This window comes from Physcomitrium patens, chromosome 22, assembly GCF_059467195.1.
Source record: "Physcomitrium patens ecotype Gransden chromosome 22, ASM5946719v1, whole genome shotgun sequence".
Lineage (NCBI taxonomy): Eukaryota > Viridiplantae > Streptophyta > Bryopsida > Funariales > Funariaceae > Physcomitrium > Physcomitrium patens.
The window spans coordinates 11,466,156-11,484,374 of record NC_143431.1 but is presented as its reverse complement, the minus strand read 5'-3'; the positions used below and the strand labels follow the sequence as shown (position 1 = coordinate 11,484,374).

The following is an 18,219-nucleotide window of genomic DNA, read 5'->3' as shown; positions in this document are numbered from 1 at the left end:
TTGTATGAAACATGATTGATGCTCCGTTGATCAGGGGCGACCTCACAGATAACTCTTACCAGTACATCACTCATTCCACACGGTTCAGAACATGTTTTCAGTTACGCATTTTACCGTTCGCGGACTCGAACGTTCTAGACATTACAAGCTTGTAGCTTGCCGTAGATTAATTCAGGGTAAACTGTTAGGAAGGCAATGTCTTGAAAAGATAGGTCATTTCATTGCATTCGTAAACACACTCATTGTTTTTAAATGGTATAAACAACTCATTTCATTCAACGCTAGGAATTGGAAAAGGTCGCAAAACGAAGTGACAAATGGATGATACAGTGTTTTTCAATGTCCTGGCTTTTTTTTCACAAAGGTATAATTTCATAAAATGAAATTGTGCGAACAGATGCAAACATGATGTAAAAAAAGATTATTAAAATTACTGTAAAAGCCACCATACAGAGATTCATACGATTTCATCGCATTATACGCTGTGTGGGGTGACTAAAGCATTCGATAAACGCAACCGATTTTTCTGGGTATTGCATCATGACAGAGACCCTTGACTGCACTTTATCACACCTCTTGATCCAGTGTTCAAAGACCTCCTTCGCGATGTTGGTATGAAGCTCAACAACCAACAGTCCAAATATGTTAATTCAAATGACGGTGAGGATACAAACGTTATGTCTCAATGTCATTTTGGAGGTGTAATGTATAATTTTTATATCACAAACTAACTTACAACGCTGTTCCTCCTGGACGCCATGGAGCTGTCTCTTATGAAGAAGGTCAGAGATTTCTTGCTAACATACATAGACCAGACTCTTCACTTCAGGCCTTCCGGAAGCAGGTTTAGAAGTCTGATAATGTTGAAATCCGCTGTAGTGGCCAGAACAGCCCAATCATGGATCGATTACAGTGACATAAATCCTTACTCGCATGACATTCTAGTTCCGTCAACACTTCAGCAGTAGATCCAACCCGAACTAGTACCCTAGCTGCACATTGGACTCGTAGATACCTCCTGGTTGGAAGTATTCCGGAATGGCATCCTGGGCAATAAGGACATGGCCGTTCAATTTGGCAGTGATCATCACGTCGTAGGGTCCCTTGAATGGCTTTCCGGAGTAGCAGATTAACATGTAATTAGCACCCCTGCAGAAAAAACATCAACACATGACCATTTAGTCTAACAGCATGCGACTGAATATTCTTCACTCCAAGTGAAGCAGATGTAGTACTAGTGCGTGATTCTGAGTGGCATTACCAGTTGTGTTGCATCTGCTGGAACTCAGAGCTACCAGCCTGGAGACAAACATCCAAAAAGTTTAAAAGAGAGTTGAGGACATAGAATGATCTGTGTGCTTGTTAAAAGTAGAGCATCCCTTAAAGCAAAGTTTCTTGATCTGATTTTGGGAGATACATGCAACTCTATGACAGAAACTTCATGCAATACTCCAAGTTTAAGCCTGGAGACCGTGAACGAGAAGGCCAAATTCATTACCTGTCTTATAGCGACGCTTTCAATGTCTCCTGGTCCTCCTTGGTATTCAATGGTGAACGAAAGCCAAAACGGGGTGGACCCGGGGTCTACTTTAAAAGCGACGTTCTGGTTTGGATAATAACAGGGCACTCTTCTGTATTGAATCTCGTACAAGCCCAAGTTACGTAACTCCTGGTCCCTGCCAGGAAGAGCCATGTTTGTCATGGCCATGCCACTGAGATCAAATGCTGGTTCGCCTGTGCTGCAAAACGTTCCTCCTGTGAAAACACGGACTAATCTGTCAAGTAATGCGTATTTGAGTACAAAAGACATTATCGTTATAAACTGACATCGTGACTGTGATAATGTGTTAGAAAATTGAACGAATGAGCCAAGTGCACAAACCTGGACAAAAATCAGTAATAACAATTCTACTGGGCGTCGGCTTGCAAGATGGGTACGTGCACTTAACCTGTGGCAACAGTTTTGACAAGTATTTTAATTCTCCTCTTCGTAAAAGTTGGCCTGCATTGTGAATCATACACCGGAGAAAAAGCAAAAGAATATGAATTATGTGCTTGAATATCTCTATGGAGATTAATGTCTTGAGGATCTGTGTGTGTTTTCTATTTTGCAAGGTATGGCGTTCTACACAGACCACTTACTTCGTAGCATTCGCCGCACCCTTGGCCATTCTGGTAGATGACAGCACTTCCCGCACCCACACTCAAACCATACGGAGTACCTGCGAGCTCTGTGTAGCCACAAGCTCCTCCTGAACAATGTCAACAGTCATCAAGTGAATAAGTCCAAAGAAAGAAGATTCTCTACGGTAACCACACCAATAGACATTGTTGAAAGCTACTGGTTACTACTCTTGGTTTCACTTATCCCTATCAACTGATATGCGGAAGCACGATATGTACTATCAGAATTGTCTAGCAGATGATATATATATATATACATATATATCTATATTTATGCAATTTAGATAATACAGACAATTTAGAGTTACAGGCAATTTCAATGCAAGAATGAGTGATTATCGAGTGTGGTACCGCTTGAGCCCTCTCCATATGGATCCCCATACCAAGTTGCATGTCCAGGGAGCCAGGAAGCGGTGTACCCGCTGGCCTCCAGGGAGCCGCTGCAGTGAGCAACTGGAAGCACACTCGCAAGGGCTATCCACAGCAGCACAGTGGGTTGGCGAAGAACCACTGAGGATCCCATCCTTGGTCACAAGTGCTGCAGAAAATGTGGGTAGCTCCACACAGACCGCAACGTCTATTCGACCAGTCCAAGCATCCCCATGCAATGCAGGACCAGTCTCCTACTAACCGCAATAACTGCTTTTGTACAACTCCCATGGCCGACAAATCCGTCCCCTATAAGTGCCCACTTTGGCTAGCAGGCTATAGGCATGAGCGCTAGACTGACAAAATTGAGATAGAAACGGACTGGCAGCTTTTGACACTGCTCAGGACTAGACCAGAATGTGCACTCCCGACACTGGATCTGACAATCTGAGCAGAGGCAGGGTCATGAGGTTCCTCCTGAGAAGTGCTGAAAAATGGGACTGAAACCTGCCAAGAGTATTATAAAAATATTCTGGGGCTGAGGCACGGCCGGCGTGAGTCGTGTTCCTGAAATCGTTAAATGAATTCAAATCCACATCACGTCTAGTTGTAGCCTCCATCAGTGAGTTGGGTATTTTCTATAAAAAAATAAAAATAAAACAAAACAATTGAGCCGCGAAGGGTGTGGAAACGATCATTGCAGCGCTGCCAGACACGGTGATTGCGCTACAGAATACCGATCCCTCATAGCAATAACTGTTCCATGGATTAATCCCGAGGCAGGGTTGCAGGTCTGGCGAGGAATGATCTTGAAATCACCGTCTGTAGGATAATGAAGTTATTGCGTCGCAAAATATACAGCACTTAGCTTACAGCGACCATGGCCGTGTCTGCCGAGTTCTGACAATCTCTCCAGGCATCATCAGCAATAATAAAAACCATGATAAAGAAAGTTGCAGACAGGATTGCAGATTTAACAGTGAAACTCAGACGTCCTGGTGATGACTTTCCAACCAACCAATCACTTCATGGCCAATGAGGGGGAATTTGAAAATGGGTAACTCACGTGGTCTGCACCGCAGTGCCTTGGAGGTGATGGACTTGAGCTCAGTTCAGTCGCTTATTGAACTCGCAAGACAAACGCATTGAAAAAAATCTGCATTTCTCTCATGCTTTGTCCCAGTGTCTCCACTTAATGTGACTGAAGAAAGCTAGAACTGATTCCTCACACATGGATTGTACACGGTCGTTCTCGCATGCTAGAATGGCACTCCATCAGGCTTGAAGGTGGCTGAGATCATCCAAATGGGTTGCGCCATAACCTGAGCCGACTTCGCCATGTGCAATTAGTGATCAGTGGCATCCTTCACCGACGAGAAAGAGTATTCCGTAGACATCGATATCGGTGCCGAATCCCGCACTGGTGGTTCATGATGCGCTTCTCCAAATCTGCGGAGCAAGTTACCTGGCCACACTTGTCAAGCCTTTTTGCTTGTCAATGTTGCAGCTTTTTTCGTTGCTTCTATAGCGTATGTAAAACATTTCCTTCAATCGCTCTGCTGTTGTTTTGTAACCATGCAAATAGATAGATAAGAAATGAGTTGATGTAATGTTTGATCAATTCCATTGTATATAACTCATATACACCAAAGTTGAAATCCATTCCATTGTATATCACTCATATACACCAAAGTTGAAATCCATTCCATTGTATATCACTCATATACACCAAAGTTGAAATCCAAAATGATAGCAAAAGTTTTCACTTAACCAACAACCAGAAGATTAATCCATAGATTTTAAATAATCAATAACCTGAAAAAGTAATCAACTTGGAAATGTGATTCCATGAGACGCTTGAAAAACTTGCACCAAGTAATATCAGATAAAGTGAAGGCATGATTTATAAAACAATATTGAGTAATTACTAAAATATTTCAAAACCATTGAAACAAAAGGGTCTACTAAACAACAGTAATTAAATGATACATGTATAACTATTGTGGTCTCTAGAGTTTTGGTAAAATTCTTAACAACAATAGTTGTATTTTTAAACGAAGTGTATGATTAGTTTTTTATTTATCATTATATATATATATATATATATGTATATGTGTGTGTGTGTGTGTGTGTGATTATTTATTTAGAATTTCAATTGATGATTCCAATCACTATTCTTTATTTTAATTAGAATAACTTCATTTGAATTTACTTTTCTATTATACAATAAAAACATACTACAACAATTCACAAGTTAATGATTTACTTGAATAACATGCATTCTATAGAATAACAATATCCTTGTTTCTTACATAGAGGTCTTTATACAATCTTGGAATTGCAACAACTAAGCAATGACATCTTCAAAGTTACTCATGAAAAATCAGTAGAAGAATAGAAGCTTGTAAATTGGGTTGGCTTCAAAAAAAAAATTGAAATTTTTGTAAGTATGTTGTCTCTATTTAGGTTGGGGTTGTAGTTGGAATTGACATTCTGAAATATTATAATGTTTATTTTTTCAATAAACTAGTCTATCAAAATATCATTTATGTGATTATAGTGATTTGGGAAGCAAGTATAAACTAATCGCTTTTCACAAGATTCTAATCTTTTAGAGTTTCTAAAGAAATGTTGGATGTTTATAAGTATACAACTATAAACTAGAAATAACATACTCAAAAAAAACTTGCTAATTTAAAGACAAAATTAAATATCAATATGTAACTTTAATTTATAAAACTTAAATATAAAAGGTTCTTATAGATACACTATTCTTTAACATTTTTGTGTTGATTTGTCTTCCATATTAAGAAAAAACCACTTATTGAAGCTTAGTCAATAAATTAAAGATAACTTCTTTAAAACTAAGAATCTATTCAATTCTTATATAAAGAATCATAATACAAAACACTAGATAATATTTAAACCAAAGCATGCTTTAGAGTCCCATAAATAATTTTTAATTGGTTAAATTATTAAAAACAAAGTTTTAAGTTGTTTTGATATAAAAATATCAGGATTGAAGAGCTTCTTTGATTATTTAAGTATTTATTATAATTTAGAAGGATTTATGAGTTAAAAGAGTCTTGTTAGAAAAAAAGTCATAAAAATGTAATCTTTGTAAGTCTTAGAAGAAATTAGCTTTATTGATCTTGTATTTTCTCTTAATTGTAAGAACTAGTCTGTAGTTCTTAAGACCAATATCTTCATTGGCCTTCTATCTATATATATAACTCATTCAAAACCTTTAAATATTAGTTAGTAAATAGAAGAAGCATGAGAAAGAATAGAACTTTGTAAAAAATATAATTTATAGTGGATTTAAATTAATTTATTTATTATAAAAAATTCATTAAAATAAAATAAAATTAGCTTCAAATTGATATTAGTAACATAAAAATATTATAAAGATTTTTAGTATCTATTTAGAATTTATTTAAGAATTCTTATAGTAATTTTCAAAACTTTGGTAAAATTGACTTTACTATCTTAGGAGGCAATTATGAAGAATTAGAGAAAGATTTGAAGGACCTATAAACTCAATTAGATGGAGAAATCATTTTTTTTGTGCATTTACTAAGTAACTAGATTTTACATATTTATCAAACATACACATGTGATAAAAAGTAATATTGGAATTGACATTGCCAATAGTAAAATTTAATAGAAAATTGTGATAGAACTTTTGCTTAATAGTTGGGATGTTAAAATATGCCATATGTCAATATGTTTTGTTTAAATTTTTTTGTTAAATATTTTAGTAGAAAGAGCTAAAGTTAAAATTTTATTGATTATAGATATTATTAATAGATGAGTTGATGGCAATACAACTTGTAATGATAATTGATATAATCAATTGATCCATTTGCCTTCCAATATAATTTTTATAATTTTAATAGAAATTTACAAGCTCTTGGGATCGTGATAAAAGATGTATTATCCTCAAAGACAGTGCTAAAAAAAACAAATTGTAAACTAGGGATGGAACATAAATTACATTTGTAAGGATATTAATAAAGAAATTATTGTTTATTAATTGTTGGAGCCAAATATTCTCTTGTTTACATGTCTAGAGTGTTTCATCATTGGCAATTGTGATTGGTTATTATCCTTGAAGAATCAGTGTAAAATTTTGAAACCATTTACAATGATCTATCATGTATTTCATATTTGCAGAGTTAACATACCAATAATCATTATTTGAAAGAATCAAATAAGCATGAAAAATCATGAATAAGAAAACATCTAGGTTATCAGAAGAAATTTACAAATCTTTTGACAAGAGATTCTCCCCATTATCTGAACTCAAGTTGTATTAAGGCTTTTGAAAGTATTAACCTCACTTAATTTTTTCTATGAACTAAAAGGTGCAATTCTATGTTGTTTTTAGCAAATACAATCTACATACCAATGATTGTATTCTTCCCAATTAAAACATTGTTTTTGCTTTTTAAATCTTAAATATAATTAACATCTTTCTAATGTTATTCATAGCAAGTCAATGTTCCATTGCTTTGACCTTGTACTAGGATAAAAAAATGTAAGATTCCTTAATTCTTCCATGTTATCTTAAATTTGTAATATTGTTTCATATTACAAGAGACACTCATCATGAGAAGAGACCATTTATTTGTCTTTATCAACATTAGTCCATATTGCAAGGATACTATTAAAACTCAATAGTAAACTAGACGTAATTTTTGATAGAATCATGCCTTGAGAGATTTCATTGTCAAGATCCTTGAGCAATAATATCATTGTTTCAACATTTTGAATATGTGAGCTTATATCATCAATGAAAGACATTTTCTAATCATAATTTTTTTTCCTTACAACTAGAATACATTTCTTGTAGTACACTAGAGACATATTAAACAAAGCTTATTCCACATATTTTTAGTATTTGTGCAATTTATTAGTTTCAAAATAATTTTGGAAGATATGCCCAAACTAATAAGCATTCTTGCATCATTGTTTTTTTTTTTTTTTTTTTTTTTTGATCCTATGCATTGATGTGTTCTTGTAACTTATTATTGGCACATGTTCTAAACATGGATATTGGTTTTCTTGCAAGTCCAGTAACCATGTTGAAGACCGTTTTTGATTAGAACACAATTTCAATATAATATTTCCATACTAGAAAATGTTTGCCATTAAAAACTTCATCTCCAAAAAAAAATTCACTTCTCAATTGTATTTACAAATATCAAGAAAAAAGAGGAGAGAAAAAATTTAATTAGCTTTAATAAAAAAAAATTGAATTTACTTTGGTATATAAAAAAGACATTCAATACAAGAGTTAATAGAAGAAATTGACAAAGAATTAACAAAATGTTTACAAAATGAACACTGCAGGTAATTAAAAAAGAATTAACAGAGTTATCTAAAGTAATTAACAAGCACTTAAAAAAACAGGAGTTAACTAATAAAAGTTAACAAGAAATTGAAACTAGTGATCAAGTCCTTGTATAAGAGAATCAAAAACGTATCAACGCTTTGCAATTCTTGTTGACAAAGAATGTCACAGCAGAGATTTCAGATAAGTTCAAAATGAAAATAATAAAAATAAATAAATTGCACAGCGTTGTAGAGGCCCATAACCTGTTGAATCTCACTAACTCATCACTGGTAAATGCAAACAATCATCACACATACACGATATATAAATCTGTGCAGAAGCACTTCGATTCACTTTACTCAATCTGAATTTGAGCTGCTATGAACAACTCTACGCTTCCAGGAAATGTTCAGTAAAAGACTAATCTGGTTGTAATGCAAAACTGATTTATTTATGTGCATAAAGTGTTTGATCATATGTTATGCGAGATGAAATTCTGTTAAGAATATAGATCGAGAGCTGCGGTGTTCCGAACCATTTTCTTAACGGTGGATACACCGGCATGACTGAATCAAGAGTGCCATCGATGAAGAAGATAATCAACTGGTGTAAGGGAGGAAGAAGGCTGGACAGCAGATGAGCCTGCGACATTGGCTGAACTTATAGGTACTTGAGCTGTGATATGGCCCTTCTTGCCACACTCTAAACAAAATACCCCAGTTGCTACATTCTTCTTGAGACTCTTGCAATCCCGCTTGCCATGTCCAATTCCTCCACAATTGAAACATCGCATTCGTGAGTCACTAGAGTGTGAAGGTAAGCTCCGCTTTCCAACTTCAGGATTCTCCATTAGCTTTGGCTCTTTAGTGAAAAATCCCACTGTAGCCCTTTCTTTTTGTAAATTGATCTCAATTTGCTCTGAAGTCTCAAAGACAAACTTGAGAGTAGATGGATCCCTCAACTTCAGAATTTTTTTCTCTTACCATGGCCCAAAATGCTTTAGTGGCTTGCTGCTCTGTTTGTGGCATCTATTAATCTCTTGAGTCTTACAAATGCCTCTTTCAATGACTCATCACTTCCACGTGCAAAACTCTTCAGCGACCTCATGTTATCCCCACATTGACCTTCGTGATTGCATACCAAGTCATTGAAGAATTCTTTAGTCGGGTTTAATTTGGATACGGGCCCCATACGATTTGTGCATCCTTCAAGTGAAGATCCTATTTCATCATCTAAGCTCTTGAAGAGGTGATCTTTAGCCAGCGCGACAACTTCAACATCCAACCAATCACAAACATTAGGACGGGAAAAAATAACCTCTAAGACTGAACATGGTTTTCAAATGGGTTCATTATTCGCAGGGTGGAGAAGTCACTATTGTCGTCGCCACGACCTCCGCCTCTCGATGTAATTTTGACCAAATTTAGAAAGCAGAGCACACGCAATGAAAAACTCGCTCTCGTCTTCCCCAAGCCATGCTGGACCGTTTGGTAAATGGAGGTCTGGCCGAAGTTTTGGCACGGAAAGCCACAGACAACAGTGTTTTCTCAGTGTGAACCCAAATGTTATCTCACTAGCACTCAACCTTCGTGGACCAACTGTAGTGGACGAAGGTTGAGTGCTTGTGAGTACATGAGACAAACCTAAACTGCTTTGTGGTGCACAATAAAATTTTAATTTCACTTTCCCTTAAATTAGCATATCAAAGGGTTCATGTGCCTGTTCAGGACCAGGAACTGCCTTCATATGGGTACAAGCTCAAGAGGTGCTTCCCACTAGCCGCCCAAAATCTAGTTTGAATCTATGTTAGGCGTAAAGGGTAGCCGGCTTCAGTTCCTCAGCCAGACTTCTAAAAAAAACTCAAACTAATCGACTTTGCATTGATGGCCGGATTCGAACCACTAACTAACATTTCGTCCGATCCCAGGATGATCCAAGCAGAGGCCAGCCATCAAAGGTGTGCTCTTAAAAACATAAAATAAAAAAATCTGGTAAACCCATATCACATTTAAATACAAAAGAGCAACAGAATCGTGGTTCAAATATCAGCTTCATAGACAAGAAACCAATGCTACTCAGCAAGTTTTCTGAACAACATGAAGTGAAACAAGTTTTCTTGACACAATGGAATGGAACTATTATATTCCTACAAGGCGTAGAGTAACAACAAAAGCTTTCGTTCCTACATAAGTTGCCAATGCTTCAAGGCAAGAATGCTCCAAAAGCTCTTCCCCCCGGCCAAAACGTTCAAGAAACGTTGAGATGATTTGTCTCAGATCACACGGGTGCAATCAGCAAGTTCATAGCACCACGCAACCACATAAAATTCCAACATTTCAAACACGAGTAAAACCAGAGAGACATTGGGTTCAATAAATATACACCTTTTACATTCTGAATATTCTCTAAATAAGACCTTCGAAAATTTCTTATCTGTACAAATTCTTCCGGACTCAAGGCGTTGCCAATGACACAGAGGTCACAGCAACCTCGTCCAACACACGCTAAGCCAAGATCATACGGGTACACATTTACAACACAAATACAAGTGGCCAATTTACCGAAATCTGCAGGATCCATACTCTTGCTCAAACAATCCGTGCTATGACTTTGCAGGTCCATGGCCACATTCAACTCGATGATTGATTTCCAATGCAGCACCATTCCCAGGCTTCATCAATACGAACACCGATTCAGGGTTCTACCCTAAAACTCTTGATCTTTCTCATCAAATACAGATGATCTCTTCATCTCTTCATCCTGGACTGCTGTACAGCCATGATATAGTCCACAAGACAGGGCATGTTGTTCTCTTTGAGAGGAATGGAAACTGTCCACTTCACCACCAATACTGCAGTCCCTCCATTCAAGGACATGAAAACCTAACTTGGGTTTACACTTGCGGTGCAGCAAATAGCATAAGGATTGAAATGGCGATAGTCTTTCCGACCATCACACGGGAGCCTGATGCTGATGCTGATTCTGATTCCGAAAAGAAATCCTGCGAGAGCCCACGCTGGTAATGATGCTCGCCATAGCTTCGGTGGGCAAAATGGAAGAAAAAAACGTCTTTGGGCAGCTTGAGCTTGTGCTCGCAGCTGGGGTAGCTGAATCCGTGGTGTTATCACTCGTAGATTGAGATTGTCCACTAGGTTCCATTTCTATATCCACGCTTGCAATACGCGCGCTCCCAAACCTAGAGCTCCCAATTCTGGCGCTACCGGAAGTCATCGGCCGGGAGCATGATGGACCAGGCTCAGCACAGTCATCGGAAGACTCGGTGGATACGACACTACGACGACAGACGGGGCATGTCGTATGGGTGAGTAACCATGTGTCGATACACGACAAATGGAATCCATGTTGACACTTGGGAAGCAATCGAAGCTTTTCCCCTTCCATGAATTCACTCAAGCAGACAACACATTCATTGTCACCAGTGGGATCGGATAGATGCATCAGCGATTCGGTACCATAGGCCACTACAGGTAGAGCCTCAATGACGCTCTTGTCGAGGCCCTTGTCAGCAGCGTTAGCTTCCTGCGGTTGCTGCTGCCTTCGGCGTCGCAGCATGCATCTGGCTATGATGTTGATGAAAGCGGCGACTACGAGGGCGAACAGCAACACCGCCATTACCACCACGGCGTTGGAGTTGAAGGACCGGGCGAAGTAGGAGCCATGGTGATGACCGTATCGAGGGCTCGAGGCGGAACTGTCGCTTCCATTAACGGCGTATCTAGCGTTAGTGGAGTGCGAAACGTGGCTTCGGAAACCTGCTGTCATTGGATATCAATCGGTTGCTCTTCGTCGTAGCCAAAAATTTTGGACCTGAGTTGCTCTTAAGGGATTCTCAATTTCTCGTCATCATTGCAGTTGTCGACGAGGGCGAATGTACTCGTGCCATGCGCTTCAGCTCTGAAAAGGCGACGCAGTTTATTTGTGACGAGGATCCGGGAAAACTTTAATCCTAAATTACGATAGCTCCCATTGAGCGACGTCGCATCTGCGAGACAATCAACAGCACCTGTAAGTTCCAATCGCACATGTCCAACCTAAATTCCCAGGACTTCGTTGTATCATTCTAGAAATTGTGAAATAAGCGTAGAGACAGCGCGCGCTGCTTGAAGACAGGCCCAACTCATGGAAAGCAACTGATCCATCCGATATCATACTCGACAAGGGAGCTCACCAAAAGATAGATTTCACTGACCTAGTTGAAGCGGCATGCTCGAGGTAAATTCGACGCTTCCAGGCCCGTCAAGACTGCAATTTGATAACCTAGATTTCTAGCGACACGCTCACAGAAAGTTCCCACGCAGGAGATGGAGACGAAAGCCAACCACCGCATAACTCGTCCAAACCAGAACCCTCCAATTCGCACCCTACGCGCAACACTCGAACCTCACAGATTCAACATGACAAATTCTACGAGGTCCAGCTACAGGTACCGCGGGAAAAGAAGAAGAAAAAAAACAAAGAAAAAAAAAAAAAAAAAAAAAAAAAACGCCACAACCAACAACACACAAGATTAATTAAGAGACCTTCTTCACGACACGAGACAGATTGTACCACAACCAGCGCGGCAAAATTCCAGCCCGCTCTGCAGAAACCTAGTCATCGAGGATCCAACAGCGACCGACGACGCATCAGCACTAGCTGGAGCTTATCGAGAGAGACCCAACCTGATCGCGGAGGAAGATCCATGGAAGGACTGGTGGTTTTGCGTTTGGCTAGGGGATGGCGTGACGCTAGGTCCCCGGGCTACTGTGCTCTCGAAATAGATCATCTAGAAATCGGCACCCCGTTCGTTACTGTAGAAACGGCACCTTTATGGCTACTTTCACGCCTCGAGGAGCTGGCAGCCAAGGATGGACGACGTCACCAACCCCTTCTTTAGCCCACACTAGCATTGCACCCACCACCAACTGCAAAACAACGTCTTTCCTGATCAATCAATCGATGAGACTCAAGGTAGACTTGGAGGACTCCTCTGCTAGTCCCCTCGCCCACCATGATCTTGCCACTGCAGCATCGCCACCCGATGATGCTGAACGCTCACTGTTATTGCTGCAATTGTGTCGAGCGGTGGGCTCTCGCAGTTTCAGCGGAGAAAGCATCGACGAAGAAGAAGCGATGGTGGGCTGCCAGTCTCAACGTTCCTGAGAGGGTACTGAAATCTTCTGCCGGCTGGTATTTTCTTTTTATCCTTGTGGGGGCATTAGTTGGATCACATGGGAACTCTAAGGCCAGTCAAAATCACTCACTTAAGTTGGGTGTTGAGAAAAACAAATAAATGTGCATATGTGTATATATGTGTGTATGAATATATTTATAAAATATATGTATATATATATATATATATATATACATTGGAATTGCTAAAATTATCCAAGAATTTACTGAATTGACCCACCTATCATCATTGGTTATAGAGCTAACAATTTATTTATTTTTGTTTGTTTTTAATCAGCACAGATCCATCAATGGAGAATTCTTTGATGCCACTTAAGATGGGTGAGTCAATTTAGTAAATGCCTATATCAATTTAACAATCTCCAATATATATATATATATATATATACATACATATTTTCTTGTATATGTATGAAGGTTGACTAGTAGGTGATCTTCATTGATTTTTGTGTGAATTTTTTAACTTATCTAAACTAATATTTTGACTGAAAAATATGGTTTGAGAAATGAAGTGTGAAAGAGTTGAAAGTGTGTCAATGATTAATTTGATGTTTGTAGAATAATATATTTTTTTCCTAGCTGGATTTTATACTAATTATTTTTTACACTATTTTATAATATTTCTAATAAGTTTAAGATAAAATTTGGATTATATATATATATATATATATATATATATGCCTTTATATTTTATGTAAATGTATTATTAGATTATTTCATATGATTTGTTTAGGATGTACATTGTCGTGATATAACACGACTAAAGGTGAAAGAGTGTGGAAATTATTATAATGTAGGAGATCTTAGTTCAAAGTATTAGAGCAAATTATCTTAGAAATATAGTTAATAGTCAAAAGAGTAGTAAAACTAAAAGGTACCAATGCTGTCTTTTTAGAAAGGTGACTTCTACTTACTTTGTAGAACAATAAATAACGCAAAACAAAGTAGATTAGAAAAATAAAAGATATAAGCATCTTTAGAAGGAAGTTAAGAGTAAATTCTATCAAAATTTACTTAGAAAAACTAGATATTGATACCCGGAGAGGGCCAGTTATGAACCAGGGTCGAAATTAGACCCTGAGGCACAAAACCGAGTCTCAATGATGACTCGGGGGTTCTTTTGCAGATCAAAGAGTGGAGTTCTTTTGTAGATCGAAGAATGGGATTTGATAGCAAATTGGATAGGGTTTCTATGAGCATTGGTTTTAAGTGATTTGGAGTTGTAATGACTTTGTAAGAGCTCTACAAAGTCAAGTTTGTTTTTAGATGACTTGGATTTTGTGAAATAAAATAGGGTTGACGTTTCTAGTGATTTCAAGAGTTTTATAATGGATCTACAAGTGAAATTTTGTGGGTTAATGGTCGTAGTTGTGCTTAATATGTGTTGTCAATCTTAACTTGATCTAACTGTTGAATTGAGGGTTATTGAGGTTTAAGTAGGTCAAGGTCTCAGAAAGTAGAATTTTAGGTCTAGTGAGGGTTTCTAAGTTTTCTTGCAATCTTCTAGTTGAATTGGAGTGAAATTTGTGGATAAAGATAGTAGACTTGTTTTTCTATGTATATGAAAAGTTTGAGATCAATTGAACGGTGAAAAGGAGAGATATTAGCTCTAGGAGATTGGCATCAAGGTTGGAGAAGGAAACCAGACAATAAGCACGTTTTTGAGGTTATTGTCTATTTGGTAAGTCCACTCCTTTTCAAATTTTTTGTGCTTGTTTTCAACTTACTTTGTAAGAAGTGTGAAAATTTTGAGTTAAGATCAACGGTTCATTCATTAGTTATTGAGGTTTAAATTTATTATGGAAATCATTAGGGCTTGATTAAGATTTGATTAAGGGTTTAGGATTTGGTTAGGATTTGATTTAGAATTAGAATTTGGTTAGGATTTGGTTTAGGATTTAGGATTTAGAGTTAGGATTTGGTTAAGGTTTGATTTAGGATTAGGGTTTGGTTAGGGTTTGATTAGGGTTTGGTTTAAGATTTAGAATTTGGTTTAGGATTTAGGGTTTGATTTAGGGTTTGATTTAGGATTTAGGGTTTGATTAGGGTTTGGTTAGGATTTGATTTAGGGTTTAGGATTTTCTTAGGATTTGTTTAGGATTTAAGATTTAGTTAATTTTTGGCCTAAAGTTTGAATGAAGTCCAATAGGATTTTAACTAGGATTAAATTAAGATTGAATTGAGATGTATTTGAAATATATTTATGGTCATTCTAATATTTCTTTAATATTTCATATTATTTATTTGTAATTTCTTTGAGGTTTCTTTGAATTTGATTAAAGCTTGCTTAGCATTGTTATGGTCTAATTAGAGTTTAGTTAGTATTCTATTAGAGTTAGGATTTTATTGTTGCAATTTCCATTCTACCTTCCACAACCAGGTGTCCGGAGCATTCTCAAGCAAGACTTCACGTATTACAACAACATATACTATTTGTATTAGATTGCCTATGATTGTATGTATGTATGTATATTAGTAAATGAATGTGATATTTCATACAAAATCAAATTTTTAATTTTGAATACAAAAATTTTACAAAATAAAGAAAAAAAAATTAAAAAATAAAAATTATGATTTTTTAAATTAAATAAATAAACAAAAAATAATTTATGTAAACATTAAAATTCTTTTCAATACAAAAATAATTAAATTTTAAAAAATATATATTTATTTTAAATTTTAAACTATATACTTTTAAATAATCTATAATATAAAAATATTTAAAATTTTGATAATTAGATATGCACAATTATCACAACTTACAAAAATAAGATATTATCAAAATAAAATATTAATTTTTGTTTAAATCAATAGATCAATAACTGAAATTTTTTTGAATGACAATGATAATACCTTACTTTACAAACGAAATTTAAATCATTTTGCAATTATTTTATTTCAATTGAATAACAAGAACAATGATAATGTCTGTAGCAACCAATAAAAGCCTTATGTTTAAAATATTTTTAAATCCTGCAATGCAGGTTTAGCAATCACAAATAGAAATGACTTCTATAACCATAATTTGCATAAATTCATATAAATTTGGATTAAACTTGTAAGAATTATAATGATACAAAATTAAATTATATTGATAATATTAATTTCGTTTTCAACTTGACATATATAGAATACATGTCATTTGAGTTTTAAAATGGAATAAGCAACACAAACATAATCAATGGAAAAAAACAAAAAAAAACAAAAAACAAAAAACAAAACAAAACAAAGATTGAACAATAATTTGATAAAATATGTTTTTCATCTTTGATTTTTCAATGGCCTAACTTAATTTTATGTTAAATTCTATTTCCAACTATTTTGGCTCATAACTTTAAAAGTATGATTAAATTTAAATAATCTTCATAAACAATTGGAATATAATCAAATTCCAAACCTTAGCATCTTTTTACTAATTGTCACAATTGTCCTACTTGGAAAGAACTTCTAATAAAACGTTGAAGTTGTTAATACAAATTAAAATTGTTCCACAATTTTGAGTTTAAGCAATATAAGTGTTATTTGCATGCTTTCATGACAAAAGTTGGCATTCACAAAAACAAGATTGGTTTCTTCTATGCATACACCTCCTTGAATTAATCATTTTTCAAAATCACTAAACATTAAAAGCAATGACTAAATAATTCAAAAGAATGAAACAAAATAAGACACCAATCAAAAATATTTAAAAGCTTTTGTCTACCACACAAAGAACCTCAAGACCATCTTCAAATTGAATCACTCTTCAATTTTGAAATAAACTAAATTATTAACAAACTAACAAACAAACATCTAAATAATTGAACATGTAAACAACAACGAGGGCATGAAGCAACATGGACAAAGATTCACACCTCTTATACTAATAATAATAATAATAATAATCAGGAGTATGCGTAATGGGGCTCAGAATCGCAATCTAAACGTGTTGCGTAGACGTTTCTCACACACAAAACTTGGAATTGAATCTTGACGGTGTGCGTTTTTTTTTTTGTTATTATTATGATTATTATTATTATTCGAACCTTTTATCGGCTCCACTGTGGAGCTTGTTCAAATCCTCGACCAGTATTGTGAACCCACTTCGTGATTCCCTAGACGAAAACCTAAAATTAAACCCCAGCTGCTGCGCTTTTTTGTCAGTGGGGTCGAGCTGGAAGGCCTCCGCGGCATCGCCTCCCCCTTCCATGAAAATTCTTCCGCCCTTGGAGCGCTCTTTCTGGGTACCCAATTATTCGCTTTCATTCCTGTACATGTTTTCTCCATGTTTTCCATATCACGAGGAGGTTTGTGGGGTCCTTTAGATCGGATCTGACAAGCAAACCTGACAGTGAAGAAAACAACCTGAGCTTACTGCGTTTGCATAATTCGCTTCGCTGACTTGCTGTTGGTATGCAATTCGCAATCGAGAGATCTGGCTGCTAACTACAATTCTTTTGGCATTCGAAAGCTGAGAGGTCTTCATTCGAAGTGTCTTCATCAAAGCACAACACCATCGATGGTCTTCTGCTACACCGAGTAAAATTTCTCGCATCGTTATGAAGTAGGGTTTCTTGTTATTGACCTTAACTGAGTTTCGCAATCATTGGTATGCTATGAGATCTCAGAACATCCTTCTGGTGTTGAACGTGTTGCAGACTGTAGTAGCTGAAATCATACCTGTTGGGCGAAATATTCAACGTGGAAACTTGGTATCACATTCGAAGAAGGTCCGAGGAAGCTTTACACCAGACGATATTCAGAATAAAACAGAACAAAACTGTTCGTTTCATTATTGCGATCCACATCCATCACAGAAACTTTCATGAAGGCAATTTGCACGATGCACTTGTACGCGAATTCAACGCATTCAAGGTAGGCCAAAGAAAACTGGAGATAAACCGGTTTTTCACGAATAGAACTTAAGAGACCGAATCTAAATTAAGGTGTTCTACTAGGGCAAACATGAGTAATTAAACATTGACGCAATATTTGGTAAAACCAAAGAACTGTTCATATCTTTGAGAAATACTAATACTTTGTCATTATCTTGCAAATAGACTCTTACACTACGACACAATTAGTGCAAAAGGAATTCGCAGTAGTCAGAATCGCATGAATTGAGAAAATGAGTATAATTTGCCCATCTGAAACAT

The 18,219-nt window shown here is 36.4% G+C and overlaps 2 protein-coding genes and 1 long non-coding RNA gene across 6 annotated transcripts; 1 reads left to right on the top strand and 2 right to left on the bottom strand.

The window, feature by feature from the left end:
• Nucleotides 1-580: 580 nt before the first annotated feature.
• On the bottom strand, nt 581-2,839 carry LOC112274852 (expansin-B3). The gene is made up of 6 exons (XM_024504661.3): nt 2,536-2,839; nt 2,143-2,252; nt 1,883-1,949; nt 1,499-1,755; nt 1,262-1,299; nt 581-1,149 (listed from the first exon to the last, which is right to left on the bottom strand). The coding sequence occupies exons 1-6, from the start codon at nt 2,705-2,707 to the stop codon at nt 981-983; spliced, it is 813 nt and encodes a 270-aa protein (XP_024360429.1). The 5' UTR covers nt 2,708-2,839; the 3' UTR covers nt 581-980.
• A 7,399-nt stretch (nt 2,840-10,238) lies between these two features.
• On the bottom strand, nt 10,239-12,715 carry LOC112275323 (uncharacterized). Of its 4 annotated transcripts, none has more exons than XM_024505596.3 (3): nt 12,574-12,715; nt 12,102-12,273; nt 10,239-11,894 (listed from the first exon to the last, which is right to left on the bottom strand). In XM_024505596.3, the coding sequence occupies exon 3, from the start codon at nt 11,672-11,674 to the stop codon at nt 10,844-10,846; it is 831 nt and encodes a 276-aa protein (XP_024361364.1). In that variant the 5' UTR covers nt 11,675-11,894; nt 12,102-12,273; nt 12,574-12,715; the 3' UTR covers nt 10,239-10,843. The 4 variants fall into 4 exon arrangements, with proteins under 4 accessions (XP_024361364.1, XP_024361363.1, XP_024361361.1 ...); XM_024505595.3 differs by having other exon boundaries at nt 12,461-12,683; XM_024505593.3 differs by having other exon boundaries at nt 12,433-12,680.
• A 4,481-nt stretch (nt 12,716-17,196) lies between these two features.
• Nucleotides 17,197-18,120, top strand: LOC149986652 (uncharacterized). The gene is made up of 2 exons (XR_016499933.1): nt 17,197-17,602; nt 17,722-18,120. It is a non-coding gene; the product is annotated as an uncharacterized LOC149986652 (long non-coding RNA).
• Nucleotides 18,121-18,219: the final 99 nt, after the last annotated feature.